The sequence below is a fragment of the Ciona robusta genome, chromosome 10 (assembly GCF_009617815.1).
Source record: "Ciona robusta chromosome 10, ASM961781v2".
NCBI classification, from domain to species: Eukaryota; Metazoa; Chordata; class Ascidiacea; order Phlebobranchia; family Cionidae; genus Ciona; species Ciona robusta.
The window spans coordinates 734,198-745,692 of NC_143244.1; the positions used below are offsets into that span (position 1 = coordinate 734,198).

General features: G+C 38.5%; 1 protein-coding gene across 1 annotated transcript; it reads left to right on the forward strand.

The window, feature by feature from the left end:
• The first annotated feature begins 3,697 nt into the window (after positions 1-3,697).
• Positions 3,698-11,448, forward strand: LOC149729278 (uncharacterized). The gene is made up of 12 exons (XM_089887427.1): positions 3,698-3,857; positions 4,130-4,384; positions 4,603-4,779; positions 4,975-5,083; positions 5,458-5,569; positions 5,754-6,031; positions 6,399-6,586; positions 7,015-7,173; positions 7,627-7,767; positions 9,052-9,187; positions 10,396-10,541; positions 11,200-11,448. The coding sequence occupies exons 1-12, from the start codon at positions 3,794-3,796 to the stop codon at positions 11,310-11,312; spliced, it is 1,878 nt and encodes a 625-aa protein (XP_089743553.1). The 5' UTR covers positions 3,698-3,793; the 3' UTR covers positions 11,313-11,448.
• The last annotated feature ends 47 nt before the right edge of the window (positions 11,449-11,495 follow it).

The following is an 11,495-nucleotide window of genomic DNA, read 5'->3' on the forward strand; positions in this document are numbered from 1 at the left end:
TGGTGCACATGGAGAATTTTTTTCGATCAGAATTAGTACGATGCAATACATTCTAAATTTGTTTGCGTTGCTGACCCATTTGAATCACATGTTCTGTATATACACTGTATATAAAAATTGCGACTGTATCGCATATCATGTATACGTTGTTATATTAGAAGTTAAAGACCAATCGTATAAGCCATATATACACAAATTAACCGTGTTATTTTATATATATATATATTCTATTTGAATAATACGTTGAAAATAAGTAGCCATAATGCCCACTGTTGCAATCTATGTACCGTCAAATCATAGTATACTGAAGTGTATACTATGGTCAAATACAAATCAACAATAAAGATATACTCGGATACTTCTCAGACTTATCACTGAACTAGTCGTCCGGATCGGGACTAGATATCTCAAAAGTACAATCGGAATTTGACCCTACGAGACTCAATAGAACGCCGTAACAAATCGAAGCAGAATAACTCCCGAGCGACACCTAGTGGTAGCAACCCATCACCATCGCTCAATCAACAATTGCTTTACACCAATCACACCGATTAGACTTATCATCGTGATGTTAATTCTGTATTTACAGTTGCCAATGACAAGTTTTTAAAGAGTTTATTAAAACTGCAACCAACGAAAATAAATCGGCCACATTATAAACACGCATTTCATAAACTAGTCGTTGCTGTGTTGATCAACGCCTCGTTCAGGATCCTGTAACAGAGAATTTGCATTAATATTGGAAACTATAAATTTAAATCGTCGGCTTTAGTTTGAAAGCCACTGCACCACGACAAGGTACCGACGAGTTAGCAGTGGAAATGTGTTTTTTTTGTTTTTTGATTTTCATTTTTGTGTCGTTGTGTGTTTATGCAACGCTGCCGGGTTGACAACTACTGACATTCTGCCTGCAACAGTTCTAATATAACTATATAGAGAAAATAAGAGAGAACCTGTAACAAGAAAGGGAAGTTCTACACCCTAATGTGTGGGGGAATAAAACCATTTACACCTGTAAGAAAATGTGTTTTGTTTGTAGCTATGCCCTACTTAAAAGAATAGCCCTAAACCCAGCATTGTGTCGCAAAGTTCACATTTTATGGAGAGCCTCTTCGTTGTAAGTCGACAAAAATACGGAGCGTAAAGGGACAGCGCGTTTGACAAAAATAATACAACACACGAAGTGCAGCTAATCTTACCAACAAAATATTGGCCCACGCTCGAGAACTCTCCCCTAAACCTTAACGTGTAAGTAATAAATTCACGGTACCGTTCCCAGTACTACAATTTGTACCGTACTGGTGTTGAAGCTTGTGTTCCATCCACTCCTCTTCGTCCTCTCCGTCTGCAGGACCCGGATACATCAATTCCATCTTTCCTTCTTTCTTCGTCTGTTTGAAAACAAGTGTTAATAATTTGTTAGCACTCCCATAACAAACCCGTTATTGCCATAATAGGCTACATACGACTGGATAACCAGTCGTTTAACCTGCTGCTGTAGATAAATATAAGTTAACCCCCAATAGACATGATAAACCGAATCAAAACGTAACGTAAATCTCACCTTTTTAGGATTCCTGAAAATGATTCGTGTTATAGTGCATATAACTCCTGAAGCAAATGTAGAGTTTCGGGCGTTACCCAACCTGTAGCTGAAACTAAACCATTTGATTGTTCTTAACCCCATTACGTGTTAAATAAAATATCACATAACAAATGGAACCGGGCCCAGTTCGACAACAAATAATATAAATAAATGGCAACCCCCACCGACAATAATAGACACCACAATCAACACGAAGAACAATAACTGCCAAACTCGGCAATCCACAAAGCACAACAGAATGTGCAAATCAAACCTTGAACAAAACATGAGCGTCCAAAAAGCTCAAGAACCAAACTAGAAGCACAACCATGCGACATCAACACAACATCACACCAACATGAACAACCAACAAGTGAGATGCAAACTTGCAACTGCGGATTAACACCAAACTTTGGCCGAGGAGCTTGGGATAAAAAAGAAACCAATAATTTATTATTTTTCGCTTCCAACGAAATTTTCCTAAATTATGTTTCTTTCTTTATCTTGGGGGAGCTATAGATGAAGAAGTCCGCCTTAAGTTTTATTGAAAACGTTGATCCTACGATTTAATCATTACGGGCGCCAGTGCTTCCCATTTAAAAATGTCCGTGTTTTTGCAACGTTTTATAGCAGAACGCAAAAACATCCGTTGTTAACCTACGGTTTCCGAAATTCAACATACAACAAAACATGATTGATCTTCGATTACAATAACAAAAGTCTATAAATATGAAATTGAAGAAATGAACAAGGATGTAGTAGGACGGGGAAACTTTTTTCTTCCATTTTCTCGACCAATTTGGTAATAAACAAAGAACATTTAAATGATTATAAACCGTATCTCAACTACGGTTTAAATCAGGATATATATATATTATGTGATAAAGTGTTCCATTTTTACCACCCTCTCCTACAAAATGAAAATGTAATATAGTAGGGTGGGGGAAGATGGGACACATTTAGCACGTAACATCCAAATATCCTGATTGTGTTTTAAACAATTAAAAACGGTCTATTAGAGTCGTGAAGATACGGTTTTATAATCATTTGAATGATCTTTGTTTACTACCAAATGGAACGAGAGAATAGAATGAAAAGGTGTCCCACCTTCCCCCACCCTACTATATTTAAATAGCGCGGTTAAACTGAGACAATATCAAAACCGTTTGATTTAAAGGCTCGGCATCCAGCATGGAGCATGGGAATGATGTTTGAGCATGGGAATGATGTTTGAGATGCGAATTTGGATTTACAGTATTTAACGTCGCAGTAGAAGAGGTCTTTTCGTGTGACGTATTATAAAGGAATTCTATAACATCATGAATATCTTTTGTAATTGAACAATTCAACGTTCGAGTATGACTTTGTTATACCATTCATTGTCATTGTTACGTCACACTTGGTCTTATGACAACAAAATATTCCCATTCAATAGAAGCAAACGTATCTTCCAGATTAAAGAATTGGTTGACGATCTTGGAATCTGGGGGAATCTACAATAAATAGTAAGAAGAATTGCCAACAAAGTTTTTTTGCGTTTATTGTTTTGAATTTGTATACTTTGACAAGCGGAATGTGTGGTTCAAGATTGGAAGAAATATTATTTCGGTTAATGCAATATTTTAAAACGTGTTGCTGCATCTGATGGTTTGATTCACGCGAACGTAATAACTTCGGGTGTGACATACATAAAAGGCAGTGGCCGTGGATACGGGAACTAAGATATTAATTCTGTTGCGATTCGAAAAAATATTCCCAAAATGAGTTGTTGGGCCACTCCTACCCCTTCCTTCGTTATATTGTTTCCTGTTGGCGAACAATGAAAAGCGACGTTTCTTAAATTCGCGAAAAAGGTACGCGGTTCTATTCTTACGCAACAAAGAAACGAAGAAGAGCGGCGAGAGGGTTTAAAACGCCCCAACGATTCTCCAAGGGTTATGTTAGCGAGTCACGAGAACGTTTTGTAACACCGGTGTCTAGTTATAAAGCTCTTCTGGCAAACTTATTACAGTACTGACGTTTCGACTTTCTATCAATATTGAACAGGGTGCAATACTTTATTACATCAGGTTGGCCGTTTCATTTTAGATGAGGTGTATTGGAAGTATTTCAGGTTTTAGTGAGGAGTTACTGACATTGTTATTGTGAATGAAAAACTAACTTCTGTGTCGATTATAATTTACAGGAGTTGCAAAGTATCGCCTCAATATGAATAAACTTGTGATATTGTGTTTGATTGGAATATACGCAACTACTGGTCATGCACAGACAGGTAAATCTAATATATTAAAACAACGAACAATAAACAATAAAACAACAAGAAAAACCTGATGCTTTACGACGAAAAGTGTAAGCATGCCGAGTAAATATTTGCCGCAAATTCAATAGGTTATACTTTTAGTATAAAACTGTGAACCTATTTAGTATAGACAAAATATTTACACCCCATGCTCACTGTCCAGTTTTAACAACCTACCGTGTATCTAATAAATATAGATGCATTTATCTTTACGTATGAACCTGCAACACCAACTTAAATTCCAGGATTCTTTCCCCCCACAACCGCCGCCACAACAGTAGGAACGTCAACCACAACCGCCGCCATACGACCAGGAACCTCACCCTCCCCACCCAACATTACAACACCAGCACCCCCCCTCAGTTGTTTCCAGGGTTGGAAGGCTTACACCTCGATCACCGGGCCTGAAATTGCTGACGGTAGCAGTGTAGGTCATTGTCCAGCATATGCCACACAATGCGACCTTACTGAGTACGTTAACGCTCAGCCCAATGGGACATGTAAGTTATAATATAATAAAGAGTTTCGTAGTTTTTTACACGAGCACCCTTTTGAGTACTTTTTAATCAAACGCGTTTTACCCCCTTTTATTGAAATGAAATCTACAGATCTAGTAGCACTTGATGTGTTATAATGCTATGAAAATCATTCAACAACAGTAGTGTTAGATCATGACCACATTTACGAATATATCACAGTTTAAACGATGTTGCTTCAGATTACATTCGCTTCGGTCGCTGCAGTACACCCGCAACACAAACTACCTGCCACGACATCCGCATGGACAACAGTACAGTTGGGATGGTGATCAACTGCAGTGTCTCTGCTTGCAACACCAGTAACTGCAACGTTCCAATGGCATCAAACCAAAGCTGCCCCAAAACGCCATCTAACGGTAAGTTACTTCTCAAACAGATCACCCCTAAAAGTTTGGTGAACCTACGGTACGAATATTTAAATCTCAAGCTTAAAGCGTAGGCGGGTGCGAGCCACCACAATGTCGTAATAACTTCAAGATAAAATATAAGGGTTGCCATATCTTTTACACGTTTAAGGTTAAGTTTCACGTTTTCCTGTGTTCCTGAAACAGATGTCCAGATTCTTCCAATGTGCACAATGAAACAAACCCTCAACCAATCATTTGAATGCATGGGCCCTTGGTTCAAGGATGCGCCATACAATAATCCCGGGATGTGCAAGTAAGATTCACAAAATATATATAACAGGACGGGGAGGATGAGAAACTATTATCACATGATATCCAAATATACTGATCGTGTTTTAAACAGTTATTATCCTTTGAATGTTCTTTGTTTTCCTCCAAATAGAACGAAAAAAATTTAAAATGAAATGGTATCCCACCTCCCCCCCATCTACTCTAGCTTCATATTGAAGGAAAAGATACAAAATTACCGTCCAATAATTTACATACGTGGTAACCCACGTTATAAAAAATGCAGTGAACAAACATCCGTGATATAACGACCGTTGTTGCCCTACCAAGAAAAAAATGCATTTCATAATATTCAAACACAAGGAGTCAAAATGTAATCATCCTTCTTTTGTGATCCAGGACAAACTTGGACCAAATGGTTCGATGCTTGGGAGGTGTAACTGCCAACTGTTTGTCAGGTTCTTGTCCAACCATCCTCGACTTTATTCCAGGTGTACGAGCAGTTTACCCGGTAAGATATTTGATTGACATCTTTACGAGTTATTAAACACAATTTCAACCATTTAACAGTAAACGTATGTTTAATCATAGGCGCATTTTAACGGCTGTCGTATTGTTTCTATATCCTGCCTATCATTTTTCGCTTCCGTAACCGAAGATTCAAACTATTCATATTATTTATTCTGTACCTCCAGACCGTCGTTGCAATTGCAAGAAGCGCTACGAGCCTTAGCTCAGCACTTGGTCTCATCCCAAACATCTCGCAACCCATCATCGACATGATTCAAAACGGTATCTGTCCTTCCACTCTTGGGGTTGTTGACCCAAATTTGTTACTATTGCTTTCAAACCCAATCAAAATCGGACTTCAACAAAACGTGTGTACTGGAGAAATTTTAGACGATCTTATCAAGTGGTCGATTGAAGCTGCTGTTTCGATGCAAAGGGCGACAACACATGGGGAAATGTGCACGTAAGAGGATAAGAATATTGGTAGAAATCAGCTTAAGATAATGAAGCTGGCTAATATCATGTTGTTCGTATGGTGGATAAAACGGCAATGTAGACGATTGCCTGACGATTCATTGCGGACTGGATCCTATAATGAGGCGCGTCATGGGACCGGGGTTTAGGCCAGAGTTTGCTGAATACGCATTCACATAACGGTATATATGTGCAAGTTGGAAAGCGTGTAGAAATAAATAACATACAACACAACCGGTAGTAACTAAAGGACAAAAGTTTTTCAATACAGCGGTTTGAATATGGTATTTTAGAAGTATTCAGTTAAATAATTCAAAACGGCCCCTCTAGTAATAACACTCCTATTCGCCCAACAGTGCCATGAACACCTTCGGCACACACATTGTCACAGCATGGCACACCAGATGTTCTGCCGATCGCTTGGACAATCTTCTTAGACTCGCCCTTACACCAGACCTACATCATCTTATTCCTAAGATCCGGATCGGAATCCACGTCGCCATCGAATTCATGCAGAATCTGAAACTGCCAGGATGCCCGAACGGTAAGTCGTTTGCTATCATGAATGCATTAGCCTATATACGTTATAGTGGTTTGCTATGAGACATAGTGCAACACTGAGGTGACTGGACGGTGAGACACGTCATAACCTGGTAATATGTTAATGTTCTTAAATGAAACATAAATGAAGATATGCTGTTATCGATCCCCAGTTATTGCTATCTGGCCAAATCTTAACCTATTTTAAGATGATTATGACTTCATAAATCGTGACTAAGCCCAACTTGTATAGTTTTGTGTAGATCGCTTACGTCTACCTGGGCCGTGACAAATAGATTCGGACACACCCTGACGCTCCACGCTTAAGTTGCGATGAAACACTCTGACATTTTAAACCACTCCTATATTTTTATAGACTGTATATCTGTCACAGGTTAAACCAATCTAATATATTCAATTATATTCCAACAGTCCCTGTCACCCCTGCTCCTGTATGTTTTAACGGAACCGTTGTCACCTATCCAAACGGAACCTTCATTTCAAGGAATGGCGGTTACATTCAGTGCCAAATGGGTGTGAATGAGTGTGGAAGCATTCGCGCAGTAAACACGGTTGCACCGGGTCACACAAGTGAGTAGTTTAACTCATATTTGAACGAAAATTTGATATTGTGACTACAGTAGCAAAGGCAGCAGTATAAACGCCGTTGTTTAAAGTGACCCGCTTAAGTTTTCTTCGTTACATTATACAAATGAATGAATGTAACTTATTTATATTGCATGGAAACTAGAATTTAGCACATTTGTCCAATGCCATGCATCTCGTTCGTGAGTTACCATGTCTGTTACTTTGTGAGTGATTATTTTCTGCGCAGCTGACAAATTAGACCACACATAAGTGACCACTGGTTTGGAGCAATTTTCAATAGTCGTACAAAAGAACAAACACCCCCACAATGGTCGCAGCATTAAATTAACTTGATATTTCAATTCTTCATAATGAAAAATACCTCTCAATTAAACCAGGTTGCGGCCTATCTCACAAAATTTTATTTTACACCTTAAGAAACTTTGCTTTTTTCAGTACACTGGGTGACTGGATTCTGCTCACACACAAACTTCCGACCGACATGCGACCAAGTTCGAGCCGGCCCTCAGGTCGTTGGGACCATCGACAGTTGTTCACTTTCTTTCTGCAGCACGTCTAATTGCAACAACCCCGATGGTAAGCATTACTGTGGGGTGTTTTATACCACGAAGGCCATGTATGCTCAAGGCTCCAGTATTTAATATATAGTAAAGTATAGGGTAAGATGGGCTACCGTTGGCACATAAGTTCCCACGTTTCGTAATTGTGTTTTAAACAATTAACGGCACTCTTTTGGAGTCATGAGGATACGGTGATATATTTCTGTAAATATTTTTTTGTTAACTACAAATGGAACGAAGAAAGGGAATGTACCATCTTCGCCCACGTACTATATATTATCCACACACGAGAGATCCATGTATTGACAATAATGAAATTTAACGCATAATAGCACATAGTTTACAAATACATCACATAATGCTGGCCCTGAAATATCTTGTACACTTCAGCTTTGTACATATAATACATAAATTATGGTGTATTAATAAGGTATAATCGAAGATTCTTATATTGAATATGCGCGACAAAATATTTCCCAATACCTCGGATACCAAATACCGCATATAGTTAGCCCATAATATATTATGTACAGATTATGGGAATTACGGAATGAATACAGGGTTCTGTTATGGCAGGTTCTCCGTAAGACCAGCTATACTTTATAAGCACTTATTATCAAAAAGGCCAAGTATGGCTTAAATCTCAAGTCCCCTGGTGTGTCTCGCTGTAGGATCCCACCCATAAGGGTAGAATACAAGCATTTTAGCGAAGAAATGTTTGCGCCGCTATATTGGCGACGTCGAAAATATTTTTAACGCGCTGTAATTTGCTCTCTGTTTATTTTACCATGGATGCTAAAGCGCGTGACCAACCATAGCTTTCAAATGAAGCGTGCGGAACTTTACTGACCACGCGAGAAACCTGGGTCATTTCTTGGTCGTTTATCGATTTCGTATCTTTACTGACTTTACCTATGATTACTTTGATGTAACATAACTTTATTTTGACTATTCGGTTATACGGTATGTAAGAAGCGAAAGGAATGGAAAAACTTGTCGGCAAACGGCCATTAAGATCCTAAAACCTTAAAAAGGTTTACATGTTCCATGGATAAAAAGAGTGACTTAAAGCCAAACATCTTACTGGAAAAATAAAATATAGTTTATGTTTAGTCTTAACCGACCTATATAGAGATTACCATAGTCAGCCATTTTACGTGTGCTGGTAGAGAAGGTACTTAATACGTGATATAGGAACGAAACAACACTCAATAAAACACCCTGTGGATAGAAACTACTTGAGGAAAAGTGTGAAACGAAAGCGTGGCTGCTAAACCCACAATAACAACAATGTTTTCAGTTACAGTAATGCCATCATGCGACCGTTTTTACGCCGGCACCAGCACATGCATGAAACGAAAAGCTTGGGTTTGCGACTATGTTAACTGGAGAGTTGAGTTCTTGTCGAAATGGATGAAAGATTTCAGACAGTGGAAGTAAGTAGTTAACATAACATAACATAATACTTTATTTATCTCTTCGAATACGATAGCGAAGATCATATTAATTAAAACAATGGAGAGAATGGAATAAACCGCAAAACGACAGTCGTTAAAACACGCTGTATGGGGAACCAGCCCAAGTTAAAATGCGTGTCTGTTGAACCTAAAATTATTTCATGTTTTATGAGAAGTCGAGTTCCGTAAGATTGTGGGAAGAGCAAATAGTTTGTTTAAAGCAAATATGTAACACCAACGCATATTAAACTGACTGTTCTTCTGCGCGGGTTTACTATGTTACATATAGAATAGGAGTGGCATAAGTTTTTACTGAGGTTATATATATGAACATGTAAACTTCATTGATATTTCATAAACACCGCTTTCAAACCGAGCGGCAATTTGGGATGTATTTATGATTTGTGTGAAGGAAAGGCAAAAGCCATCACTGCCCATTAATATGTATATACAAGAATCTGGTTTAAAAAATGGCCGACTTCATTTCTAATTTATCTGGCTGGCGTAATTCTATATTTTATATAGGCAAGGCACGTCATGTAACCTGGAATTTAGGGCAGGGTGATGGCCAATTATACTCACTTCCCCAAACCCCACGTTTGTAAAACGGGCCAAATGTTTTAGAGCGTCAAAACAGCGCACAAACATTAAAGGGAGAAAATCCCAGTTTAACTGTGGGGGTTGGTAAAAATATACGGCGGCACCGACTCACATGATCACGCGCACGTTCGCATTGTTGATGGGTGAATGAAGTTACAAAACTCAAAATACTTGGCCAGCCTCTTCTAACTTTTCACATGATGGGAATACTAAACTAGTGTATCGGGTTTCGAAAAATAAGTTTTAACACCTTATAGACTTGTACAGATTTTAGACACCAGTTTTTATCACCGAACTTTTCACTAATGATATTTAATCTCTTTTGACGTTTTCCAAGAAGGAGACTTACATTAAAAAATATAAAATTTATTTATTCGAATACAGTATATATAGCGAAGATTGAAATAAAGGTAATAACAACAAAACGACGGTCATTAAAGCACGCTAAAACTTTTTGAGTAAAAGTATCAAATAAAAGCGTGGCTGCGAAACCGTGTGCGCCACAAGAGGACGGATATGCGTGAACAATATCATCAAATACCGCTATATAGTATCCACACGTTATATTCATATCAATTATTTCACAGGATGCAAAATTTCATCTCAGTTCCACCACTTCCACAATGCGCATCATTTAGACCAGTTAACATGTGTAAGACCGCCAACGCATTGAAGTGTGAGCTTGATATCAACCAATGTCATGTTTGCTACTGCACCGACCACGATTACACAAGTAAGTGAGGAGAAGTGTTTTTATGGCCATGAGGTGTAAAGCAGAGATGATGAATTGATGACGCATTCGCAAACAGTGTCCACATAATGCCTGCGTATTACCAGACTCTTAGCCTGGGCGTCATAGAAATTTCCAAGTTTCGAAATGTTTTTCCAGAAGATTAAAGTGTGTCAGTCTGTTTACCGCAAATGCGTGGATTCCCTGTATGGGTTAGTTAGGTGCTACGGCGAGAAATGCCAGGGGATTTGGGATACAAGCCAAAGGGGCCAATTACATCAACCATAAGTCTCTACTATTGTTAGACTGTTGGTTCATCAACTGTTTTTATCTGTAATCTACGAAGTTAAACCATTTCTTCAGAACGCGCGTTTTAATCAAAAGTACAAAAACATACAAGCCCCTAACTTAAATATAGTACGGTGGGGGAAGATGGGACACTTTTTAACTGTATTTACCCGTCCCATTTAGTAGTAAACAAAAAACATTCAAAGAATTATAAAACCGTATCCTCACGACTCCCATAGACCGGTATTAACTGTTTAAAACACGATCAGGATATTCGGATATTTTGTGTTAAAGGTGTCCCATCTTTCCCCACCCTACTATATATCTTGAATGCGTTTTGTGTTCCACAATTTCAATTTGATTTTCCTTTTAGATCTGGCTGAGATTGAAGCGATGTGGATGGGAGATTACAACAGATGGAGACGTATTCGAGACATGTACAATAATATCATGGCTGGGAATAACGCTGCTGGTGGAACATGTTAGATGATTCGTAAACTGCACATGAAGATCGTGTTGTGACGTGTAGTCTAATGGTCGAAGATTGTGCATTAATAATAACCACTGATATATACGTAGTTTGCCTGTTTTGTAACATGTTAATATAAAATGTAACTTTAAACATCGCGTGCTGTTGTTGTTGTCCAATGTTTGGGCATGATGCAGGAA